Source organism: Anser brachyrhynchus (genome assembly GCF_964034855.1).
Source record: "Anser brachyrhynchus genome assembly, chromosome: 2".
NCBI lineage: Eukaryota > Metazoa > Chordata > Aves > Anseriformes > Anatidae > Anser > Anser brachyrhynchus.
Genome location: NC_137695.1, coordinates 131,475,521 through 131,502,383, shown reverse-complemented (window position 1 = coordinate 131,502,383; position 26,863 = coordinate 131,475,521). Strand labels below are relative to the sequence as shown.

Here is a 26,863-nt window from a genome sequence, read left to right as displayed (position 1 = left end):
CCAGGTCCTTTTGCACAGATGCCAAACTCCTCCAGGAACTAGAAGTGCCGCAGCACTTGACCATTTCTGACCTTTTTCTCTCAATTTACAGTCAAAGCTTTGGTGTCTGCATTCTTGGCCTTTCACTGCAGAACAAGCACAGATTCTGTCCTTGGTCATTTCCTTTCCTCCATTTGGCTTCTGCCAGGTGGGGTTTCTCATTTCTGGCTTCAGTCTTGCGCTTCTTGGCACTCACACATCTCTCTCCCTTGGCTCTCTCTGTGATCTCACTCCTTTTTTAAGCTCAGCTTAAAAAGCTTCTGCTCATCACACAACTTCCTAACTGGCTGAAGTTTTCAAGGGATGCAACTTTTCTGTGCGTCTTTACACCAAGCATCCTTAGCTTTCCTTAGCTCAATATTGTATGTATTTAAAGACCAGCAGCCTTATATGTAGAGTAACTTTTCCTGCTGTGTTAGCTTTTGGCATATCACTTAGTCTTTTGAGAGGAGAACAGTATTGCTCTTCAGAGTAAATATCATTCAAGACAACTTTATGTCTGCTCCAAAAAAACAAATAACCATGTGTTTGTTTTCAGAAACGTGCTTTGAAATCCCTATTCTTATTAACCTTTTTTGCCTAATATTTGAAAAAAAAAAAAGGATTTTTTTTCTCATTTGTGTTCTCTATATTTATATACTTATTTATTGAGAAAACTAAAAAAAAAAATGCTGAAAAAAAACTCTTATTCAGTTTTTATTTTCTTCCCTTTCCATTTTTGTCCTTCTTCCCAAGGAAGAAAGAGTATTAGTATGTTTAAAAGGCAAAAGGATGAAAAAAAAAATGAAAGTAAAAACTGTTTTATAATAATTTAAAAATATTTTAACAAGTCTGAAAAAGTATTTGAAAATTCATTTAAAAAAAAAAAAAAGTTGAAAAGCAAGTATTCTCTTTTCAAAACCCCTACCAAAGGTTTGGAGCCAGTTAAGGGATCTGGTGCGGTATGCTTTGTGGTACTTTCTAAGTAAGGACAGCCCATCATCTCTACAGGAATCCATTCCCGTGCACCTAACCTGAGAGGTCTTTTGGGGCATTACACCAAGATTCTCCCAACGAAATCTGATTCCTGATTCTCTTAATGTCTCTCCATTCTGCAGTCAGTGATGTGGCTATGACTCGGTGTGGCCATAACCTGAGTTTTGCTTTAGAAGAGGGATGAGGTAGGACTGCACCAGATTGACATCTGCAATATGTATCACCTTTTAGAGCAGTCTTCCATTGTTTTTAAATGTTTACTTTTCCAAGCTCTTAACAAAATAACCACAGAAGCAGATGGCTCAGCATGTCAGCAAAATCCACCCTGGGTGCTGGTCCAAGGCAGTTGCCCTCACCGAGTTCTGTGCTGTAGCAGCTGTTGGGCACTTACTGATGCTCAAAACTACCAGTAAAACATATCCTGCACTTGGACAACGCATGTGACACCTGCTGCTCCCTCCCCGTCCTTTGTGTTTATGGGTTTTGAAAAGTTACAAATTATCTGACTTTCCAGTTAGTTGGCCAAACTAGAAATACTCAGCTACACTTTGAAGCCTGTCTTTCTAGGACCAGCAACTTCTTTATTCTTTCATAAACTTCATCTTTTGGTCTTTTTCACATTATTCTTTATATTCTCTGTTCCCCACAACAAATGTAAACCAGGGTAAATTGGACATGGCTAGAATGACTCAGAAAAAGTAATAAATTCTGTGTTTGTTTCTCACCTCTTCAAGCTATTGCAATGTCATTAATAACTTAAAATTTGTTTTCAACATGGATAAATTGGTAAGAATTGGCTCCTTTTAGAAGGTGTCCGGAAGTCTGATCCTGCATGGTAGAAATTAATGAACCCACTTGACACAGGAACAGGAACATTACTTTCTACGTAGTAAAATAACTCGGTTATTGTTTATTCTGCTGACTCAACAGATTTCCTTTGATGTGACTGGCATTTTTCTAGAAATTAAACTTTTTTCTCATAATATTTTAGTAACAAAATGGCAACATAGTGGTTTTTGATACAGATATGATGTTGGTACCGAATTGAACTTGTTATTAAAAAGTGTGATTCTGCCACTGTAAAAAAATATATATATACATTTGTACATACGTATTTCATATGCGTAAACTTGCATAAACCAAATATATGCATACAACTAAAATATATTTTCTATTAATATTTGACAAGGTTTGTTTTATGTCACCATCAGAAATGTAACTGAGAATTTTCAAGTAATTCATGTCAATCTTAGACATTATTCAATCTTAAGTTTGGGATGCTTTTTTTATTCCCATAAGATAACTACTCCTTTCTTGACCATCAGGTATTCTACCTGAGAGTTTATCAATCCCAAAGTAAAGCTGAAAGTCTGCAAATTGACCTTGTATTACTTATTTCTAAATTATGGAGAAATAGATATCTTCAGCTGTGCAGAATGAAAAATTCCTTTTTTCTTTTTTTTTTTTTAATTTTGCCATATGTCGACAGTATGTTATATTAACAATATGTACAAACGTTTAGAACATATTGAATAACAAAATTTATGGATCGTAAATGCTGTTAACCACGAAGTGTCTGCAGGGGCTGCTGTGCTGTAGCAAAAGTTGTGTTTATTCAAGTTCTAAAAAAACATCACGTCTATTTTTCTCATTAGTTGTTATCTTAGGCTTCTATTTAGTTGGAGAAAAGGAAAAAAAAAAAGAGTTCAATATTACTACTCACATTACTACTCTTCAGACCAACTATTAAGAAAAAAAAGTATTTCACATAGAAATAGATTAAAAGATTAGATCTGATCCAGTGTGAGAAAGATTTTTGCAGTATTCCTTTTAAAATCTTATCTAACTTACTTATCATTGTGCTTGAAACACCAAATCCCACGCAGGCAGGAGACAAGGGAAGGAGGTAAAGTCCTGCTGCAATTCTGCCTTGTTAACTTTGCAGAAGTTGTTTTTCAAAGCTCGCTTTTCAATGAAATTAAAAAATATCATTGCAAAATAGACTACTCTGGTCCCTGAAATGGATTTATAAACTTTCTCATGAGTATGGAGATGTTGTGCTACATTTTATTCATGTTGAGATTGTAGATACATAACAGCTTGTGTTAATACTTGACAAAGTTTGTTCTATGTCACCATCAGAAACGTATCTGAAAATATCTTTGGCTGGCTGTCTTGCAGTCAAAACTGTTTTTTTGTAAGATCTGGTTTTGAAAACCTCTCCTGTCAGATTTGGAGTTGTCAGATTCATTATCTTCAAAATCTGTGCTAACTTCCAAAGATGTTCTTCTTTCTGCAGAAACAGAAGCTGCGTTCAGCACAGATGCCAGCCTTCTCCAAGGAGTAACCTCTCCATCCCCAAGTGACACCAGCTCCTGCTAGTATCATGGGACCAGACGGTGGCTTCTTCAGCAGTGGACGGGTCCACATCATCCTGTGGGGAAGCCTGGCAGCTGTGACAACACTCCTATTCCTCACCTTCCTCATCTTCCTCTGCTCCAGCTGCAACAGGTATGGCTTGGGAGCTTAGGAAGCGGTAATACTTCTCAAGTCAAGTACTGCGTGGATTAGCTTCCCGAGTAACTAGTTAGCAAGAAATACTGAGGACTTATGCACAGAAATAAATTACCACATTGTAGTAAGTTAATGCAAAGTAGTCATTCTGTGTTTTCAGAGGGATAAGTTAATTCACACTACCCTGCCTTCTGCATCCACAGGCGTGTCTGTGGGTTGGCTTACGATAGCTTTTTACCCTCAGGGTAATTTATTTGGGATCTCAGGCCTGACAGCACATCTGTTTTCAGAGCAAACCTGAATTTAAACAGTTCATACTGTTTCTTCTGCTGTAGAGGAATAATCTCAGAATTTATTTTTGGTGTGAAGGAATAATGCTGTAGTGCTTGCTGAGTGCTTTCTTGGACATTGATGGCAATGCCATGCGGCGTGGCAGTGCCAGCTCTGCTCTAGCACCATCCATCCTGTGCCTCACTGCTGGATCCCTTTGGCATAGCTTGGCTCTGTACATTCTTCTGAGTAGTAGATCACACACACATAGACACACACACACAAAAACTAGCTAAAAACATTTTTAAAGACAATAATCTGTTCTGAATAGTTTCTTTACACCAGCGCTAGTATTAAATGATGCTTTATAACTAGCTGGAGGAGTGGGAAATGTCTCATAGTGAAATAAAAGCAGAAGAATTTTGCTTTCACTCCCTGAAAAACTGCACATGTGGCAACGCTTCTTTGCAAACCGTGAAGGAGAGCTGCTCTGAGCAGGGAAGAGGGAGAGGAAGGGCTGCACAACTTGGCGTCATCTGGGAGGGAGAGCCAGACCAGCAGAGGTCTTCTGCTAAGATCCAGCCGTCCCCAGGGGTTTGCAGGACAGGAGCAGCATGTTAGTGCTGGTCCCTGCTGAGGAAAAGGCATCGGCTGTGTTCCTACACCTCTGGTTTAGCGTGCGGTGCAGTGAGCTGGAGCAGGTAAAGCAGCAGCTGCTGTCAGCCCCTCGGTCTTTCTGTGGGTTGCCCTCCTCCCGGGGATGCCTTCCTCCCTCCAGCACACACGTGGAGTTCTGACTGCCTAACTCAGCATTTGGGCTGTTGGTCTCGCCAGGCTTTCTGAGAGAACAGGCATTTCTGCAGAAAGATCTGGAAGTAAAAGTTTCTGTAACATGTTATCAATCAAGAAAAAGAGGTGGGCTAACAGGACAGAAAAGTATAGGTGAAAAGGAAAGGAAAATGATTTCTATGTATTTCAGCTTTGCTTTGGCTGTTCCTGGAGACCAGGGAATTGATCCAGACCAAAATGATTAAGAATCAGACAGTGCTATTAATAAATGGCTTGTACTTACACCTTATCCTTATCTTCTTCTCCACAAGAGATTTCACAAGTATGGGCACTTCTACTGACTTTGTTCATTCAAATTTCAAGGCCCCTTCAAAACATTGAAGCTCAGCCTTGCTGAGAGGGAGCTGGGCAGCCTGCACTCACCCCACAGTGGTAGATCTGATGTGTCAGGCCTTCACAGAGAGAAGGGAGCTAAAAACCAAGGGACCTGCAAGGGGCTGAGTCACAAACACTGCTGACTCTGAGTTCAGCCTCTCCAAAGGGTGGGATCATACAGGTGTCTGTCCTGCCTCGAAGACACCTGCCTGGAGAGTGAGGACACCTGCCAGAATAAGAGCTGTATTTCCAAAATGGTACAAATGGGAAATTCAGTCCATACTGGGAGTCCTGTGAAGTACCATTGAAGCAGCATTCATCTTGAAAAGCCTCAGCTGCTATGTAATTTGTAGGCCTTCTTGAACTGCTCATGGTTATTGTTAATTATAACTAGTATCCTAAGTGGAAGTAAGATGAACTTTGTGAGTGTCTTCTGCTTCTTCATGTGATCTTACATTAAACAAGAAAAAAGGTTGTCTGTGTTTGCTGTACCTCTTCAGATATGTTCAGCACCACCCTATCTTGCTGGTGACCTTACACAGAAACCTTACCTGTCCCCATAATAATTTTCAATTATGGGATTTGTAATATTGTGGTGAATCACAGTTCTGCTCCCTGCGGGTGTGTAAAAGCTATTAATGATTGGCATTTGTGGAATAGTGTAATCTGTAGTAACATTTTATGTTGCCTCTTCATTAAGGGAAAAGAAGTCCAAACATCAGAATGGAGATCATGAAAATCTGATGAACGTGGTAAGTGTTTATTTCTGGCAGCTTGTGTCTTCTCGGGGTTGGTTTGCATAAGGCCCCTTGCAAAATACTGCAGGTTGGAAAACAGATCAGGAGCTTAGAGATTGTTAAACACAGGAAATTTTAAAAGTTTCAGAATAGGAAGAGGAGGACAACTTCTGATGATCTCAATAATTTGCACTTTTTGTTGTCACTCCATATCTCCTGCTTTTTCTTTCATTTGGGTTGCAGCACAAGTACAGTTTACCCATTTTTCAGCTGCTGTCTTCTCACTGGTTAAAGCTGTGGTAATTTCTATTACCATAAAGTCTGGAAGGGAGGTCACCCTGGACATACTTGCATTTGTTTGTTTTAACGTCTGTAAACACATAAATAACTGTTTGAGTATAATCAGCATGATTTTACCCTCCTGCCAGTGATACATGCGAGTCAGAGTCTCTCCTGAGATGAGAATGAAATTCATTGTGCATCTGTTCATGCAAACGTGTGTTCTGACCACGTGTTGATTAAATCCCACTGCTTTGTGTTGCAGCCTTCCGAGAAGGAGGTGTTCAGCCACTCCATCACGAGCTCGGCCACGGAGCCGCCCCCCAGCAGCGAGCAGAACGGGGCGCTCAGCAATGGCGAGGGTGAGCAACACTTCCTTTTTTTCTCAGTCTTTGCTCTGCTGAGCACTCAAAGTGATTCACATACATTGAAAGTCAAGTATCACTGGAAAATATTTTGCTCAGCTGCACCTAAAAATAAAACGTGCTCTGGGTTCAGCGCTGCTGGGAGCCGACTGCTCGCTGTGGCACTGGGGACTGCGTCCCCTCCTTCCAGCTCCCCTCCAACCTCACTGTGAAGCTGGTGGTCAAGCTATTAAATCTTTACCCCTCAGGGACAAGTAACCAAAGGAATTTCTAAACTTTCCTTTTGCAGTTTGTCGCAGCTCCTGTACACTGACTTGTTGCGTTTGGGTACGCTTACATCTCCGAGTGACTCAGTGCGCAGGGAAAAGCCCCCTGGAAGGGGGAAGCATTGCTGCTTGCCACCAGTCACCACACATTCAGCTGTCAGAAGCTGCTACTGAAAGGCATGCTGTCAACTATCAGACAGTTTTCAGACTGTCAGATACTACTCGGCTTACAATTTGCATAGCAACCCTTTCACATAAGAGGAAACAATTTGCTTTAATTTCTTATTTCACGCTTTAAATATCCTTTTTGTTAATAGTTATTTTGCTGCTTCTGCAAGCCTTTCAAGCAGGGGCAGGGCTATGGGAGCAGCACCAAACATATTATTTTTTCTTTTGACCAACCTGCCAGAGTTTTGTTGGTGGCTGCCTGTCTACGCCAAGCCCTTTGCAGAGCACAGAAGTCCCTGAGGGCCAAGGCCAGAAAGGGAAAACATGTTCCAGCTTTCTCAGGCTGGTCCTGATGTTCCTCAGGAAGTCTGCAGGCATCCTGGGGAGTGAACAGAACACCCTGAATGTGACTTTTTCCGCCCCAGGTGTATGCAGGAGGCAAGCGAATGGAGAAAGATGTTTTCCCTTTCTTCTCCTCACGTTCCCATTCAGACAATGATTACCATCCCATGCCTGAAATTCCAACCTGTGTTTTTCTGTCAGGTTACAGCTCCTAGGGGAGCTGTTGTGTGAGTCTGCATGTCCAGTGCCCAGGGTAAAGAAATACACGTGACAACCACCAAATCAGTGGCACGGATTGCTTCAGCAGCACTTGGTGTCATGATGTCAAACACACTAAAGGAAATGGAAGAATAGGTAGATTATTCCAAGAGAATACCATAGGAACTGTACTGTAAAGCTGTCCAGAAGTGATTTTTGAAAGAAATGGTGTCTCATAAAGTAACATATCATTTACTAACTGAAACATGCTTGTATGTACCCACATACACATCCCTGAATGCAGGTAAATGTCACACGTGTGCACTGTAAGATGAAAGGTCCCCTAAATTTCAGTCCCTGATACCCTCTTTGTGACAGTGACACGTGGTCCACTTCTGCAACTTAAAATAACATGTTCTGCCTAACACTACTTTCTGAAGTCTAATCTTCTCTTTTGTGCATATGGCTGGCTTGTTAGTAGGTTGTCAACCTACATTATGTGGTGTGAGACTAGGAGAAGCACGGCACAGCCTTCCAGTAAGGACCTCCTGGTGCAGCGTGCAGTGAGGCTGACTTAACAAGGTTGGGCAAGGTGTGATTCAGAGGAGAGTTTGTCCAGCATGTTGAACAAGGTGAGGGCTGGGCAGGGAAAAAGCAGGACAGCCTTCTTTTTTGATTACAAAGGATAAGGAAGTGGAAAGAGGAAAACCTCACAAGATATTTCACATGTAATTGGTTTGAGGCTTCCCAGCAGCATTCCCCATCTGAAACTACTGAACAGTCTGTAAGCATTCAACGTAATAGAGTACAAGCCAGCTGAACCTAAGTGCCTGCCTGCACCTACCCACCCAACCTGTTCTTATTGTGAATACTGTTGCTCTGTAAAGTGATTTGGGGGTGCACAAAGCATTTAAGATGTTGTCAGAATGACATTTTAACAGTGGAGTGCAGAAAGCTCTGTAACAGAAAGCTTTTTCTAAACTGAAAACATGATGACTACTGGACATTTCCAGGAATTACTGTCATTTATTCGTTTTAATAAGACACAGAAACGGAGTAACGTAGAGAATACCGAATTGTATTCAGCTTTCTTAGTCATGTGGTTGTTTTAAATACTTCTTTATAATTTTCTCTAGTGCTCTCAGAGGACAGTACAACTGCCTGTATCCAGCCTTATGAAGAAGTACAAACATCTGTCTCTGATCTGCTAGATCCACAAGACAGTCTTGGAAAATCCATAAAATGTCACCAGAGCCGGGAACTACCCAGTATTCCCCCTAACAATACCATGGAAACCATCATCTCAGCTAGGAATGCAGAAAATGATCAAGGTCTTGGAATGGAAGGGCCTTACGAAGTCTTAAAAGACAGCTCCTCTCAAGAGAACATAGTTGAAGACTGCTTGTATGAAACTGTGAAGGAAATCAAAGATGTTGGAGCAGCAGCCAACATGGAAAGAAGCTGCAACAGAAAGTCAGCAGCTTCACTGATGGTATCTGAAGGTCAGGATCAGAATCCTGAGTGCAGAATTGAATCGGCAGAATACGCATCTGTAGACCGAAATAAAAAAAGTCGCCAAAGCGCTAATTCAGAAAGCCCTCTTGACAACACACCAGATGTAGAAGATGAGCTTCCCCCTCCAGTACCCATGAAACTTCTTGATGAAAATGAGAACGTGCAAGAAAAAGAAGTGGAAGAAGGAGAAGGAACAGAAGGAGCAAGTGAACCAGAGAAGGTAAATACTACTTGTCCTTGTCAAACAGACAGATAATCACTGCAGAACACACAGGGCAGAGGAATATTTTTTGAATAACAAAAAAATGGCAAGAAACAGAAAAAAAAAATAAACACTCAAATTGTTGCAAGACTGTAAAACATAGAAATAGGAAAATGCATGGTACAGCATTACTCTTTAGTAAAAGCATGTATTCATATTGTTGGAACCTATGTGTAGGATCCTTGCAGCATGCTGTTCTTAAAGCTTTTCTCAAACATTATCCGAAAATTACATAAGAAGCCTCTGCTTCTTTATTTAATGATATTATACTCATAGGAGCAATTACAATAGGTATCCACTGCTTTTGTTAACAACCACATATTGTTCAAAATCTCGCCCTTGTTTTTTTTCTAGTAAAACCTGAATTAGTGGAACAAAGAGTGAGACATTTTTGGTAGATGCCTTAGCTTTAGACGTGCCTCTTCTGTTGGGCCACTTCAACTTAACTGCTCAAAGCCTTATCTGGTCACCCTCTGTAGGAGATAATAGGGACAGAAAAAGAGGGAGAGGGATTGCAATAGTAGACTTTTAAAACATAAGATCTGCTTTTGGTCTTGTAGCTGATATTCAGCAATTCCCACATAAAAAGGATCACAAAATAATAAGTACTAAACTAAATATCTCCATTAAGCCAGCCATAAGAGCTGCAAAGACTTTATCAACCTGTAGATTTTATACTTGTTGAATTCTGTTTGTCACACATGAACAGAGTAATGAACTTCTACCTGGTGAAATCACAGCCAAAAGTTATGTTTTCTCAACAGCTTATTCTTTCTCCCAGCCTAAGGACAAATTAGTGGTGAAATCCTTGAAAAACAGAGTGATAACATTTTCAACAAGCTGTTTTACTAGTCTTAGTTTTTCACCAGAATTAATTGCAAGAATACTTTTGAATCATTGCACAGAGTTGTCACAAATTGTTGAGTTCACATTTTTCAGAACTAGTTGAAATAATTTGTAATTGTGAAGGAAAGGACTGTGATTTTAACAGGTTAATATAACTTTGGAGTCTGAGTTGTGAAATAATATTATGTATTGACAAAAATTTCCAAAAATCTTCAGGTGTGTTGCAACATTTTAATGTAAATATTTACCTGAAAAATCATAGGAAAGCTGAGGTATTGTTACTTGCTTCTGTTTGTTCTCTTGTTTGAAGTACTTCAGTAATCCAGGCAGAGGGTAGAAAAATACCTTGTTAAATAACTGATTAACCATATAATTTATAAAGCTCTAGAGAATCAATATGAACAAAGGGAAGGCTACTCAAAATCTAAAAATTGTTTATCCAGGCTCCTCAGTGCACATTCTTAAAAATAATGAGCTTGTTAGGTAGAAAATTAAGATATGTCTGTCGATAATAATCCATCAACCCTTCCCTCCCCCCAAATTCAGGCCACATGTAATTTCTAATTAATCTTTTAGAGAAACAGCTTTCAGTACTAATGACATTTTCCCTACCAGGTGTGAAAAGACTTCCAGAAAATCATTGTATTTCCCCATCACTGATACAAAGGAAATGCGTTTGCTGCTCAATAGCTCCCCAGCACACCGTGTATACAATGTCAGTGACTGCAAGGACTGGGAATTGATTAAAATGGTTCAGGTTTTGAAGGATTAATCAAGAAATGACACATGCAGTCCCCTAAGTGCCAGGAAAAAAAAAAAGGTGTTGTCTAATTAAAATTTATTCAGAGCTAAAGTCATCCTGAGTTAAGCCTCGGCAGCATCAGCTCGTTCCAAAGTCCTCTGCTAGGTACATGCATTATGCATCGAGGCGTGTGCCTGTCCTGTCCTTGAGAGCTACAGCTGCAGCAGAGTTGGAAATGGTAATTGATTGAATATATAAATGTCATTATTGTCAGCATTGTACGTGGAGGTGGTTGTGGGATTGTTTTTCTGTTGTGGTGATGATAATTTTTCCCTCTATTCTGCTTCTTCACACAATGCACAGCAATGCCTGTTTTTTCAGACGTGGCAACCAAGAACAAGATGTTTATGGAAATGTATTTTATATTTGTAACTCTTTATTTAAACAGACTCCATAGGCATCTCTTCTTGCTTCCTGTCATGTTTGGGAAGGAGCAAGGTTGGCCAAACCAGAGCCTGCTCCAGAATTTAACAGCATGAAGAGCAGTTCTGGTGCCACTGGTTGTGCCCGGCACTGTTTCATTACCAGCAGAGGTGTGCCCCCGGGTAATGCCTGCTGGATGCAGAAGAAGCACGTTGCCTGGTCAGCATTCCCCACTGCAGCACTGCCAGGCAGTTGGTGCAGGGATAATGGATTGCTTCAGGGGCCAGACATGTCACGAACAGGTGCAAATTTGTTATCCAAGTTGGTTATTGACCGTGACCCAGAAAATGCCTTTGGAAGGTTTTGGTGAAGAAAGGTGAATTTAATAGCACAAGGCCTCTTACAGGCCTTTGTGAGCTGGAAAAACTTGGGTGTAGTTCTTCTAATAAAACTGGAGAGGCAAAATACTTTTTCTTTAGTTCTTTTTTAAGCAGAAAAGGTGGTACAGATCCTCTTTTTCACCCAGGCCTTTCCAGAGTGAGCAAACCCGGGAACACTGGTAGAAATGCTCTCTGTGTGTACATTTGGCTGCTGCCCATCTGGTTTCAGACTTGCACAGCCTGAGGACGGGCAAAGCACCTCTTGCAAATGCACCAGAGGAGAATGGTGTTCTTGTTCTGGTGCCTGAGTCAGGAGCGACAGCCAAGCCAACGAGCAAAAACTCCAGTGCTGTTGAGGAACAAAAGGAAAGTGGAAAGAAAATAAGGACATGTTCTGTTTGTGTTGAGGCTTCAAACGTAATTAATAAAATTGCTAAGTACAAGATGTTTAGGAGCAAGTATTTTCTTCTGTATCCTTCAAAATCAATGTGTCACAGGTTCCACATTTAGAAGAATGCTCCGTACCAGGGAAACAAGAACAGGTCTGTTAGCACTCGGGGGTGTTTCTCAATACTGGATTGGGAAACGATAGAAGGGATCCTGACACATGGTGCTCACAAACATACCGATTAGAGAAAATTACATCACTGCAGATTTTTTCTAGCACATATTTGTTTTAATGGCCAAAGTTGACACTAGTAACTTACTCCTCAAGACAAAATGTATCCTGCAAACAAGAACAAATAAACTGAGCACCTGTAGTATAGCAGATTCAATAAAGGGCTATGCCAAAATGCATTTGAACTTCTTTTTTTTATTTGGTGAGTAAGCAAACCACAGGTTAAAGAGTACATTCTCCAGCCAGTGAGACAGAAGTAAGAGAGATGTTAGGCCAGAAGGAAGCCCCACCAGGAGCAGACTTCAGAGTGCTTTGGGTCAGAGTCTTCCTCAGAGCCGCATGGGGAGCCTGAATTTTGGAATTTTCCAGAATTAAACCACCAAGAAAAGTGAAAGTAGGAAGGAATCTGTTGTAACGAGTCTCTTGTGTATCTCATATGTTTCTGGAAGCAATATTTAATTGGCTCTGCTAAAAATAGCTCTACTTCTCCATCTTGGTCTGTACTGGAGGAGGTCTGAAATATTTTAAATGGAAAATTTGCAGAAAACTCCAAAATGTGGAGCAGGAGTTCAGTAAAGTCTGCTTGCCCTGGTGGGGAGGACTTGCACATCTGCTGTGAGGTAGCCAGGGTTCTGATTGCCATAAAAGTCACAGAATCACAGAATGGTTTGGGTTGGGAGGGAACTTAAAGACCACCTATTTCCAAACCCACTGCCATGGGCAGGAACACTTACCACTAGACCGGGTTGCCCAAAGCCCCATCCAGCCTGGCCTTGAGCACTTCCAGGGATGGGGCATCCACAGCTTCTGGGCAGCCTGTGCCAGGGCCTCACCACCCTCTGAGTGAAGGATTTCTTCCTGATATCTCTAGTTTAAAGCCATTCCCCCTTGTCCTATCACTACAGCCCCTGACACAGAGTCCCTCCCCAGCTTTCCTGCAGGCCCCCTCTAGGCACTGGTAGGCCGCTGTAAGGTCTGCCCAGAGTCTTCTCATCTCCAGGCTGAACAACCCCAACTCCCTCAGCCTGTCTTCATAGGAGAGGTGCTCCACCCTCTGAACATCCTCATGGCCCTCAACTGGACTCATTCTAACAGCCCCACATCCTTCTTGTGCTGGGAGCCCCAGAGCTGAACGCAGGGCTCCAAGTGAGGCCTCACAAGAGCAGAGCAGAGGAGGACAGTCACCTCCCTCGCCCTCCTGGCCATGCTGCTTTTGATGCAGCCCAGGATGCAGTTGGCTTTCTGGGCTGCAAGCACACATTGACAGCTCATGTTGAGCTTCTCATCCACCAACACCCCCAGGTCCTTCTCCTCAGGGCTGCTCTCAATCCATTCTCCACCCAGCCTGTATTTGTGCTTGGGATTGTCCCAGCCCAGATGCAGGACCTTGCACTTGGCCTTGTTGAACCTCATGAGGTTCGCACAGGCCCACCTCTGGAGCCTGCCCAGGTCCCTCTGAATGGCATCCCTTCCCTCCAGCATGTCAGTCATGCCACACAGCTTGGTGTCATTGGCAAACTTGCTGATCCTAAGACATTCTTTGTAATGGTAAAATGGTTTTCCCCAAAGTTTCATGATCCATACGCTTTGCCTTATGCTTTGCATGCTTGACGTTAGACTTGACATGAAACCAAGCCCTCCATCCTTTAGTAACTTTGGCACATGAACCGGATCCAGACAAATGCTTTGACAATTTAGGTTCCCCTCTCAGGGTGCATTGAAGTGGGTCATTTCCATATGCGTGGCTTTGAAGGTTGTGAGTGCACCTCTGAGTAGTTGCTATGTTTCGTGGTGGAGGAGAATGTAGCTGCCTTGCAGAGCTTCCAGAGCCCACTGAAGGAAGGACAGTAATCGTAAGGAAGGCTCCAGTTCAGTGCAGTTCTTTTGTAATCTAGGATTGTATCTGAAGATCAAGCAGAAGGCCGGCTAGTGTTTCACAGCACCTCACTTTTAATTGTTCAAAAGCCTCTGCAGACACTTTTTTTACTTCATTGGAAGTTTAAAGGCAGGGATAGAGTGCAGCAGAGTTTGTTTTAACCATTACATTATTTTTGCCCCTTTTAGGTCAGCACAAGAGCAGATACATTAAAAAGCTCTACTAACCTCAGGGCTGTTATCTCCAGAGATGTACGCTGGATATTAGCTCCATAAAGTGGAACTAGTGAGCAAATGACCATAAAATACAATGTATTGATTGTAATGTGAGGGTTTTATTGTAGGTTCCATGCTGTTGACTGGTAATGAGCCTTTTTTTTTTCTTTCTTTCTTCCTTTTTTACAGAGGCATAGTTCGATGTCTTACAAGTCTCGGGAGGAAGATCCATCTCTTACAGAAGACGAGGTAGGTTTCTTGCATGAAATTCAATAACTAGCTAGAGACCTTTTTTCAGGCAGAAATTAGCATAAGCTCTGCATGATTAAGCAGGATCTAAGAAAGGTGAAAATTGTCTGAAGGGAAAATGAAAGCTGAAGTTTTTCTGTACAGAGTTTGCACTGTCATATTTGTGAAATAGACGTATTTATAAATTTCTGAATAGAAGTATTCTAGCATATGGCTTTGTCAGGCCAATAGGCTTAAAAAAGGTGTCTAAAAATAACGAGAGACCACAATTAGCTGATCATTAGGGCAGCTCCTTGGTTTGGTTGCCAAGTTCTGCTTAAGAGGTTTGAAATGTGCCCTGCCTTTCCGATTCGAAGTGTACGGGTCTCTGAAGCACAATGAAAACACTGGAACATAAACTGTCCTTTCAAATGTTTGTTAGTCAAAGAAATTGAGGAGATTGAAACAGAGATAGAAAAGTGAAACAGAAATAAGGTTGCTTGTGACCATATCCAGTGCTTCTGTACAATTTGATAAAAATCCATGGAGGTCTTGCATGCTTGGGAAAGACTTTAAACATAGCAGAGGAGCTGTATGGCAGTTACGATGGTAGGTACCAGAGAAGCAAAGCAAAGAATTTCAGCCTTGTGGCCCACGAGAGGGAAGTTATGCACATGGACTGACAGAGGGAGTCAGGATGCACTGGGCACCAGCCAGGAGAGCAGGGACACATGGACGTGGGCTTCTCCTTCACCTCTTCATGAAGGGCCACCCTTGTGCAGTGGTTTGGGCATACCACCTCCTCTGAGTGCTTTTATAGAATACTGCTTATATGATTTGTGCCATTAGAAATTTACTTTTGGGGAGGTTTTTCTACCATTGTTGAGGGTTCGCTGTTCTACCCCACCCCACGTGGAGCCAGAAGGAGAGAAATTCCTGCTCCTTCTTGTGTTTGCAGCAACCAATCTCTGGTCTTCAGTTCTGATAGGCAGTGACTGAGGTGCAGCTCAGGTACAGGCTAGCCAAAGGAACAGACCTTGCATATCAAGGCCAGCACTGACTATTTGCTGTTTTCTGATTTTCCTCCTGTTTTTTAATGTTCTCTTCACGTCTTGGTCCCTCCTTGGTTGCACCTATAAAACCAACAAATAACTGCTGTCCTATTGCAGTGTCTGTAAAAGCTGGAGGGTTGCTGCTACCATTAAAATGAAAGAGCAAAGGTCAGGCAGCATCCTTTTGCATTCCAGCAGCTAAACCTGATCATCCCTTTGATACCTGTCTCATTCACCCCAAGTTGGCTCCAGTACCATAGCAAAGCTTGCAAGAGCTCCTGCTCACAAAGCCAGTCCTGGATCTGATTTGCCTGCAGGGATTTATATTCAAGTAACTTTTACTTTTCTAAATGTCATCATTCTTTTTTGAAGGAAATAATAAATTTATAAATGCATGCAAGAAAAGCAATTTTGTAAGAAAGGATATGTATTTATTGGAAGGTCCTGTCTTTCAGTATACTGGTGGTGGGAGGGGGACAAACTGGCACCCAAGCTTTATGCCATGCTTAAACACTCAGCGGGTGTCTCCTTTTCCTAGATCTCAGCCATGTATTCTTCAGTGAGCAAGCCAGGACAGGCCATCAAGGCACTGGATTCTCCTTACACCTGTATTCAAGAAATCGCATCTCAGAGGTCCCCGTCTGTTTGCAGTGGCCTCTATGCAAGCGTGAAGGACTTTGAAAACACCCTCAGTACTACCACTGTGCCTCAGTCAGCAGACAGACCCAACGGGGAGCTGGAGCCTGACTATGAAGCTATCCAGGCAGTGAGCCAAGAAGAAGACAGGACCTTGTCTGTGCCTAGCACAAACCACACTGCTCTTTCGGGAGAGAATGACTATGAGAGCATAGGGGATTTGCAGCACCACAGGGATGTCACCAGACTTTAACTACTCTGGCAGCCAGATTTCAGCCTTTATCTTATCTGCTGGTGTTTTCAAAGGAACATGCGAGACAAGAAGAGGGAATCGCTTCTTATTTTGAGGAACAAAGCTAAGTACAGAATACAAGTTGTGAAGAAGCCATGCATGCTTCAGCCTGGGTGTGATATCCATGGGGTTGTTCTGGGTGGTGGATGGAGGCTCACAGGAAAACTTATTTTTTATTGTTACCTTTTTATTGTTAGTTCCAAGATGGCCAGAATTTGGGAAGGAGTGCTGTGTTTGTCGTCCTGATAGGATCCCATACCAAAAAGACTGCCTTTACACAAAGCTAGCTTTTCATTTTAGAATATTATTTTATGTCATTTTCTTCAACGTATTTTTCAAGAATCGTTCTTCATTCGAGTTCAGGCATCCACTTCGTGGAGCAACTCACAGACCGTCACGCCTCTCCTCAGACTGACTTTGCAGGGCTGGGGAAGGTGTGCTAACCTCTGTGTCTTTGGGAGCGTGCTGTAAGTCAGCCTGCTGGGACTGTGAGTCCTTGCAGCCAGGTGGGGTTGAGATGGAGGCAGGATATCAGTGTGTCCTTTCCACTGTCATTACAACTAAAGTGCAAATAACAGTTACTTCACTTCACAAGGGACATACCCCAAATGTACTTGAATTAATTCTGTAGGCTTTTTTCTTTCTTTCTTTCTTTCCTTTTTTTTTTTTTTTTAATGTTGGGGCTGTAGAATGTGACTTGCAGTATTTTGAGATGTGTACTGGTATTTGTAGGGTTTTTCATTTAATTATTTGTGAAAAACTGCTTTTAAATGACAAGTGACACTCTTAGTGGTCTCACTGTGTTCCTCCTGTGTGCACACATGTACCTACACATACACACAGTAGACAACTGTCATGTTGCAAGAAGTTGTACAAATGAATGTGTTGGCATAATGTTTAGTCTAACCATAATAGTGTTGAGTCATCTTTTAAAGAATTTTGCCCTTTTTAAAGACTTAAAGTATTTTAATATGTTTATCTATTGTATTATATAGGAAAACTTCTGTATTGTGTTGAGTGGATGATATTTTTCATTTTTACAACATATTTTTAATCTTTGAAGTTTTTGTAGATTACCTTACTGCTTTATGTAAACAGAGGAATCCCATTCTTTCCTTGGGTTTTATTTGTTTTTCCTTTACACCTTTTTCCTATTTTAGATGTATGTAAATGAACAATTCCTATATTTTTTTTTAATCTTCTTAAACAGGGATGTGGACCATGCCTTGCTGTTTTTAAGCTTAAAATAATGGAGTCTGTGTAAAAGAAAAAGGCAAAAAAGAGGCAGAAGAGAGAGTGGATTTCTTCTGGGATTGCCACTGGTCATCCTTGTTCCTCTGCCAAAAGAAGCAGGAGAGTCATAGCTGAGGGAGACCACAAACTTCCTGGGGCTCCGACAAGCAGTTTGAAAGCCACTGTCTTTCCAAAGATACCATGTTATTCTGTTACTGGTGAAAACAAAGTACAGTACGTAGATGAAATAAGCAGGTACTGGACTGATACTCTTGTTTTCTTCAAGAATAGTGCAATGATGAATACTACAATAATACAAGAACAGTCCAACAGTAGAGAACAGGCATTTCATTATATGCCTTTGTACGCACTGATGTGTACATCTGTGCATGTGTCCCTATGCATACACGCATACACGTGATTTGTAAACAAGGATAAACTACGGTCCAAACTTGGTAGCATTCAGATAACATTCACATACATAATACTGGCATGTGCTTGAAGAGTAGTTAATGCAAAAACAGTACGTAAACTGAGATTGGCTCATTGCGTAGCAGCCCAGAATGGGTTTGCTTCAGCTCAGTTGGTGCTGAGGTTTGGTATATCAGATTGAGTCCTTCTCAGATCACTGGCCAGCACACAACGGTACTTGGTACTGTATAGGGCAAACACAGTCCTGGGTACACACATTTGTTAGAAATACCTACAACTGAAAGAAGTGTACTGGTTTATGGGCATAGCCTGTAAGGAGCATGGCTCTGAGGAGCAGTGCTCGCCTGCAAACTGCCCACAGAGTGACCGAAGCTTTGTGGAGCCTGACCTCGCGCGGCCGTGGAGCACACTTGAGCTGGGGCTCTCTTCCTGCGAGGAAAAGCAGCTCAGACAGACCAGTCTGCAGCTATCTTGACCGTGCTGCCATGCTTTCACGGCTGCAGCAAAGACTTTTCTTCCACTTCACTGCAGTGCTTTTTATAGCTGACTTTGGTCTTCCTCCCCTTGCAGCGTTCCCTCGAATGTGAATTCATGAAGTTCACCTTTGACTGTTCTCTCCTTCTACTTCATGCTGTTTAAGGCCAAAGATAAAATGCCTCACGTATCACAAGATCTTCTGTGCTGAGTCTGGAGAATTTCTGGAGGTTTAACTGTGTGCTTGCTGCCTGCTCCGTGCTCAGGTGTACTTGTTTATGTATGTCGTCCTCAGTCTGACTCCTGCAGCTCAGTGGGAGACATACACAACTCCTGAGGTTCCCAAACACATCTCAGGATGCAGTTATCCCTTAAGGGCTGTCTTACTCGTTACATGGATGACTGCTTATGGAGAAACAGTAGCAACATGAGGTTTGTCAGGTTCACCAGATGCAATTTCAAGATCAGTTTAAAAATCAAAAAATAATAGCAGTTCATGATAGCAAAGAAAAACATTGAACTCCAGATTGCAAAATTTTAAGCTGCAAAAGAAGAAAATCAAGCATCACTCTAAAAGACGCCAAGATCAGGGAGCCAAAGGAAGAAGAAGGGCTGCCTGGTTGCACTTTGCTGTCTTTCGGAGCAGAACCAGGAGTGCTGGACTGGAGGAAGGGATGTCAGACTCAGCTCCTTTCTTTCTTTCTGATCCCTGTTGGGACCTCAGACTTCCCTTTTTCACAGTGAAATCCCTCTCCCCGTCTTTTTATTGTTGCTGTCTCAGTCTGCCTCACACGGCCTGGCACCGGGCGCTGGTGTGCAGCCTGCAGTGCCACGGTGCTGGCACGTTCCTTCCCATTTCTGCCGCTCTCGGGCTGCTCACAACCTCTGCAGAGCAGCTGCTGTAGCAAAGACAATTCTTGAGTGGTGGACAGGGTCTGAAATCAGTGTTTTATTTCCTTCTTATGTGAATTGATCTCGGACGTTACAAACAGGAGCTTAACCTTTTCCTTCTACCCCTCTGTCAGTCACGAGGTGGAGATGTGTGCTTTATCTGCATCTCCTCAAGCTCTCCACCTCCACCTCTTGACAGATGACACAGTAATGCAGCCAGTATTTATTACAGAGTGTTTAGTGCAAGCTGCCATCCCCACTCTGTCCCTTGCCACATTCAGGGGCTTTGACCGTGACAGTCTTCTCTGAAGTCATCGCAGCAGGGATCTGCTTCCAGCCCACCAGACCCTCAGCCTGGTGGGGAAGGCGTTCCGATTCCGGATTGCTGCTTGCGATGTTAGCACCTGCCCTCACCCTCTGAGACCTCCTGACGCTGGGCTCGTGGGAGCCAAAAAAAAGGAATTGCCCTCCTGAACAAGGACACGTGAAGGGGGCAGTGTGATAACTCCCCTACAATCTCCACTATGTAGTCTAATGCTATAGAAGAATATTTTAGAATTCAGTCCAAGGTTCTTAAATGAGTAATTAGCATCACTTGACAAAAAAAAAAGTAAGCTTCTGTTTTAGTTCCCTCTTTCCAGAAGTAAGATCTGTTCTTTTACGACTGTTGCCAATGCTTCCTTTTCACTAATACACTGGAAATATTTTCCCAGTAGCAATCTCCAAATACATTATTTTTGCTATAGAGAAAGGGGAGTCTCTTCTACTTGTCTCATCACTGCTATTTGTTTCTCTTTCACCACACCCGTAAATAAAATGTCAACATCCAGAATAAATTATTTGTTACCTGATGATCTTTTCTGGGGCAACTTCACAGACTTATTTCTTTACCTCCATTTGTTAGCACAACTGTATAAGAAGATCGCACTTCAAATTGCCATAGTAAAGCCAAGGACAGCTGCAACATCTCTGTAACTACACTATTGAAAAGGTCTTTTCTGATTCCCTTCTGGGAACTGGTAGAAATAGGAAATGCAGTTTGGACATCACTTCCCTGAATCCATCTCCCATGGGATTTCTAGCCACATCTTGAAGCCAGTAGTGTCCCTTTCTACCATGACAAGCTCAGAATTTCTTGCTCAGTCACAGAGCAAAATAAATTTTAAGGATGTCTGTACACAGGCATGTACCTAGTTACCACAGTTAGGTCAGCTATAGTGCCTTTTTTACTAAGTAGTTAGTACTTCCATACTCTTTTTTCCATACTGTTTGTTTGACACAAAACTAGAAAGAGTGTTCCCCCCATTTATCTGTGGGGGAAACAGCTTTGGAAACAGTTGGTAGCAGCTTTATAAAGACACATCAAACATACTGGACCTCAATTAGCCTCAGTTTAGCAATAGTCTCTCACAAAGTTCCTCTAGAAAGCCCAGTACTGTAGCTACGATAACTAAGCTTTGCAATAAGCATGATCAATCTTCTTTTGAAGAACCTGTGTTTTTCAACAGTGAGCATTCAGGGAGGTGGTGGTCTGTGTCCATGTCAGCTGTGAACAATTGGTAGCTTCAGCCTTTGTATTAGTACCAATTACAGGCTTGCTTACACGTAGCAGGCTGCACGGGGTGGGGGATGAGGGGAATGGCAAAAGAGGAGTGGGTGCTGGGATTCAGATGCATCAGTCACCCAAAGCTGGGCTGTCCCACAATAGCGACTGGCTGAGGGTCAGCTGCCTTGTTCTCCAAGCCCTCGCGTATTGTGCCTCCGAGGAATCCATCTTGTGGGGATTCTTCTGGGCTGTGTACTTCTCCATGGCTCCCTGAACAGCTCCTCTCGGTTGTCTTGATCAAAATTCTGTGTACACGGTGCTCTCTGTTCAACCTTTCAATGGTGCTTTTATAAGATGCTGGATAAATGGTTTCAATGTGCTTTCTGAAAGCTGACATGTAAAGTTGTGACATAAAGTGTTCTCTCTAGCATTTTCTGCTTCACAGAACTGAGCGTTAACTGTGATGCTCTGACTGCAAAAGTCTGACAGGGCTTCCCTGTTTCTTCTTCACCCTACAAAGAGCCAGAACGGAGCCATCACGTGTAACAAGCCTGGGTTGGGCGACAGCGTTCAGAAGCAGCCATTGAGGCCAAGTGCATTGGCTTGAGAGCAGCTAGACACTTGGCTCCTCAAGGACGTTCTTCTGTCTCCAATTGTGTATATGCATTTGTTCGCAAGATGACTGTAAGAAATCTATTTCTGCAACAAACGTTTTAAATTGGGCCAAATTCCAAAGAGGATATTTGGTTAATTAGCAGTTATTTCAGATGAGTGTTATTTATTTAGGTTGGAACATGCCTGAATAAGGCTTGTATGTGCCTCACAAGCAACTTGGTGTGTGTAGTCTGTTGAGAACTGGGCGAACGCAAAAGATGCTCAACCTGATGGCAGCTCCTGGGGTGGCATGCTGAAGACTCTCAAGGGCAAATCTCTTCCTTGGAGCAGGAAGCATAATTGCTGTTAATATGATTTCATACCCTGGTGCTGAAGTTCATTTGTATCTGTCTTTTGGGATGATCATGGCTGAAGACATTGCCTGAGCAGATCTCAGCCTTAAAAGAAGAAAAAAAAAAAAAAAAGAGTATTTTTATATCCCTTGCTAGCTAGCTGGATATCAATGTGTTGAGGATTATGCTGAGAACAAGTACTATGGGTGAAGCATCACAGAGATAAAAGCACTAGGTTCCTTTTCTCCAAGGAAGGAGAACCCTGTGTGGTTGGGTCAATATGAAAGATCCCATACTCAGCATTCATATATCCTCAACAAAAGGTGTTAAACAAATTAGTTGCCCAGGTAATAATTTTTCAGTAGTGCATTAGGACATCACATACAGCAGACACTGTTCTTTTCGTATGGACAACAGAAAGCTGAAAGCTTATTGTGACATAAGGTTCCCGTTGATTAAATTTACTTTACGTGTAAGTCATAGGTCAGCAAGAGAGGGTCTACACAATGTAGATATATTTAACCTAACTCTAAATGATGGGATGCTGTAGGCAGAATCACTAGAACATCTCCATGCTCTACACTTGGTTGGACCTGCTCATACGGCTAACTCAGGCACCACAATTTGCATAGCAAATGCATGGAGTATCTTTGTATTATGTATCCATTGACCTGCCCAATCTATAGGCAACACAAAGCTTAGTTCTGATTTTTTGAGCTGTGGGGTTTGTTTTCTGGACATCTTCTGTCTCAAACTGGACAGAAGGACAGTCACTACAACCACGACAGCAAAGTGCCTAAAAGTAAAGATGTCTCCATAAAGGTGAAGATGCTCACTGTTACTGCACAGCAACTTGTCTACTGTATGTGATACTCTCTTGCCATACACATTTCTAAATTTGTCTTTCATTTGTTGTGTTCTTTTATTGTTATAATAACAGTCTGGCAAGTTTTCTGTCTCTGCAAATTCAATTGTATAATTTTAACTAGAACGTTTGTTACTGAAAATATAAAATGAGATCTTTGTTCAGTTTAGAAGGCAGCTGTGTTGTTTCTCATAATTTAAGATAATGCAACAACCTGCTTAGATTTACAAAGTATGTAAAACATGACTTTAAAATGCTTTGGTTTAGCTTTCAAGATGCCTCCCTTTCACTACAAGACAATGTTACCAACTTTGTGATTTTAATCTTGTATTGCTTTAAAGCCTTATGAATCTTATTACTTATGGGAAAAAAAAAAAAAGGAAAAAAAAGGCACCACTGGTGTTTTGACTTCCTAATGTCTATGAAGAGATGTTCATGTTTTAACTTTCAGCATAGGTTGGATTTGGACTATCCTCTTATTTATGTAACTGCTCCTCCCTGTCACGCTCAGCCATCACCGTCTTGGTTCTCTTTTTTGTCCTTGATGAAATACAGCACCTGGCCACTGTCCAGCGGGCACAGAAACTGCATCACTTAAGAGTTCTGAACAGGGTTTAGAAGCCTGGACTTGTGCTCTGAAGTCACACATTTGGGGGAAATCAGATCCTGTCTTGCAGACTTCTGTGGAGATCTTCACTTTCTCTCAAGGCAAAAAGTTCCATAGCTTGGAAACACTCAGCTGACATGGAAAGATGCACAGTAAGAGATGAACTGTTTGGGGTTTTTTTGTTGTTGATGTTGTTTTTTACATTAGTAAAAAATGCTTAAGAGCACAAGAACCCCCTTTTTCACATTGAAGAGGATACTAAACTTGGTCTTTATCTCTGAGGCTGCTTGAGAATGGTCACGTAACCAGTCTCCTCCGAACGTCCTACCTGTGCGGCTATTTCAGACCTGAAATGAGCATCTGGGTCACTCATGGCTCCACATGGACCACCTTCGTTCAGGGCCTGTCTCAGCTCTGTGGCGACGACAACTTAGGAATGGCCCTTGGCTTCCCAGTCCCAACCCCTTGAGCTCTGGTGTTGCTAGACTGAGGTGTGCCAAGAGTCAGCTGCCAGCCCAGAGAGGAGCATGTACTGTCATGGCAGGCCAGGTACAGCCTACTGCAGCAACTAGGAAAAGAGAGGTCAGAGGAAAAGTAGCTAAGTTTCATTTGTGCTTCACCCATCTCACAGACTACCTAGTCATAAAGGTGTTTATTGTAGAGGAGATTGCAGTCAAGGGACGAGGAGCAGAGAATTGCACAAGAGATGGGTGGAACTGTTTACTCTTCTCAGTATTCCCTTAGCCCAGAGAGGAAGGGTCAAGCCCTCTTTGCCCCACTGTCATGTAGGTTTCCTGATCTTTTATCAAGCCTCTGTAGCACCGTAAATGAAAGGAGAATAAATTATAAGTACATGCTTTTGCTCTATGATAAACCCCAAATGGGCGAAGGTGGGTGCGCTAATGTAAGTACCATCATTCACGTGCAGATTTGGACTTCCACAGAGGTTTTTTAGCAAAAAAAAAAAAAAAAATCAAAATCAAAACTGGGTTATTTTATTTAAAAGTAATAATTTGCATGAGATAAGAGTGCAGGATTAGACCCTAAAAGTTTAGGACATGTTTGGTTTGGTGCTAACGTATTTTTGTTTGTATTTTCAGTGAAGTGAATTTTCTTTCTTTTATGCTAGTGGATTGATATGACTTCCATAGGAAAAACAAACAATACAGAGTCTGGTATATGGATAATTATCTCCAATAGCTGTTATTAAACTCCTGCCTCAGTAGGATTCACTTTAAATTGGGTGCTGTAGGAGCTTCAGCACAAAATTGCTGTATGCATGGAACATTGCCTACTTAGAACATAGTGGATAAGTATTTGTAATTACAGACACTTTCATTTATGTTAACCGTTGTTTTATAATGGAAAAAATGTTTATCAGTAAAAACAGTTTTCTAGCAATGTTCTCCTAAGTAACGTTTTAGCAACAAATTCTGTTTTTTGGACAACTATTTGATTTTCTGGTCACTGAAGAACTTCAAAACATCCTCTAACCAGCATGATCTTCTGAAAAGAGAGGATTAGAACTGTCTCTGGCTGTCTCGGAGCGGATACAGTTAAAAGAACTGTGCAGTTAAGATCTGTAGGTAGCGAGAGCAGTTCAGAGAAATGACTGTAATATATAAACCTGGAGTCAGTGCATGCAGACTTCCAAGCTGGCACTGCTGAGGCTTATTTGCTACACGATTGGTTATTTGGCTTGCTACCTTTTTGAAATCAATATGGTTTTATTAACAGCACTGTAGACACCAAAATACTGTAGTTTTGCAGAATGTATGCTCCATAAATTGTAGCTTGGCTGTAATTGCAGGGCTTATACTACAGTTAGTGCAGCTCAGATCCAAGACTAAGTTGCATTTTTTAAATTGATAAATGCCATGAAATTCCTTTCAACATTTTGTAGTAATATACACAAGTTGATGTAATTTAGTCATACCATTATTCTAAGAATCTTCATCTGATGTTTCTAGCCAATTCAGCTTTTGGCTGCTGAAAGCACAGTAGGTAATTATGGTTATTTACTGTAAATGTAGACAAGTTTTATGTAAATATGTCAGGGCAAAAGAAAAAAAAAAAGGAAAAGAAAATGTTACTTAAATGTATGAGGCAGTTATCTAAAAGTAAGAACATAAGTCAATAATATAAAATACAGTTTTTATTTATGTACAGTAGTATCCTAATATTTACTTGTTTATATGGGGAAAAAAATACTAAGATTCTGTACTGTATTCTCTGAAAGCTTTTGAAATAGGCTTTGCCATTTTCTCCAGTTAATATATTTGCAAATAACTTTTGAATTTAATGGAAATCCTTGTAAATGATGTCAAATGAGAAATGGTACATTGCAATGAAATTAGTTTAATTTAAAAATCCTGCAAAAATTCAGTGGATTGAAAATGCTATATAAATTCAGTAGCCAGACAGAAAGAATAAAACACAATAAAGAAGCTTTGTCCTTTTTTTTCAATTTGTGCCTCCTTTCTGTTTGTTTGTTTTTCTTAACAAATGTTTTATTTAGTCCTTGTAGACACTTGCTTTTGTATGTCCTAAAATCTGCATTATTTGACAGAATTGTATTTGTTCCAGGCATTTTGTGCTGATTTCATTATCTGAAATGAACTTTTAAGTCTTCTTTATGTTATATAGCACCTTATTCCCCCCAAAGCCACAATCCTGTCAACATTCAAGATGCACTGCACAAATTTTAAATTGACTGCAGACTAAAGCTGGAACTCCTATGAATATAGCGGCACTGTGCTCCTTAATGCAGGTAAAAATATTGGTCTTGAGCCTTTAAAAGTTGTGCAGCTTTCGGCATTTTTAAAGAAAAAGCTGAAATTACTAGCTTTATGGGTTATTTTCAGAAATTGTCATAGAATTTGTTTCCTTTTGCTTTGCTAAAGGTGCTCTCCAGGTAACGTTCCCCAGCCATTTGCAGCACTGCTCTGTCAGTGGCAAGACTCTCCTTTGTGAACACACTGAAACATTTCAGAGGCAGCTGAACTAGGACCACAGCTGAATACATAACACAAGCCTGTATTCTGCACCTAAATAACACAAGGAAATGTCATCTTTGAAGCATTTCACTGGAGCAAGGCTTCTTTGTACGCTAGAGCATGAGGATGAAGTGGTGCATAGCCTGCTGGGACTCACATTCTCCATGAGTTGCACCTTTCCCCCTCATTATCTTTAAATACAGATGAGGGAAAAGCAGCGTTACCCATTTAATACCAAGCTATTACTGATGAACAGGTTCCTGGAAAATTCACAGTGCAGCCACGGATTAGTTACACTGAGCTAGGAGCCTGCAAAATTGCACTCACGCAGACAAATAGTATCTCTTTAATCTGTGTAAAGGTATTTTAGTATTGAAAGAAATATGCTTATATGTCAAATAGAAGACTTGTAAAAATAAGGAAAACATGCAAAATTATTCAGTAACTGGTAGTTTAATAGATTGCCTTT

General features: G+C 41.5%; 1 protein-coding gene across 2 annotated transcripts in view; it reads left to right on the top strand.

Moving 5' to 3' along the window:
- PAG1 (phosphoprotein membrane anchor with glycosphingolipid microdomains 1) overlaps positions 1-24,377 on the top strand; it is a 109,001-nt gene extending 84,624 nt beyond the window's left edge. For both annotated transcript variants that reach the window (XM_080578990.1, XM_080578991.1), the window contains 6 exons: positions 3,314-3,525; positions 5,663-5,714; positions 6,244-6,340; positions 8,454-9,052; positions 14,385-14,444; positions 16,014-24,377. In XM_080578990.1, coding sequence (XP_080435116.1) covers positions 3,401-3,525; positions 5,663-5,714; positions 6,244-6,340; positions 8,454-9,052; positions 14,385-14,444; positions 16,014-16,364 — 1,284 coding nt within the window. In that variant the 5' untranslated portion in view covers positions 3,314-3,400 and the 3' untranslated portion in view covers positions 16,365-24,377. The remainder of the gene's footprint in view (positions 1-3,313; positions 3,526-5,662; positions 5,715-6,243; positions 6,341-8,453; positions 9,053-14,384; positions 14,445-16,013) is intronic.
- Positions 24,378-26,863: the final 2,486 nt, after the last annotated feature.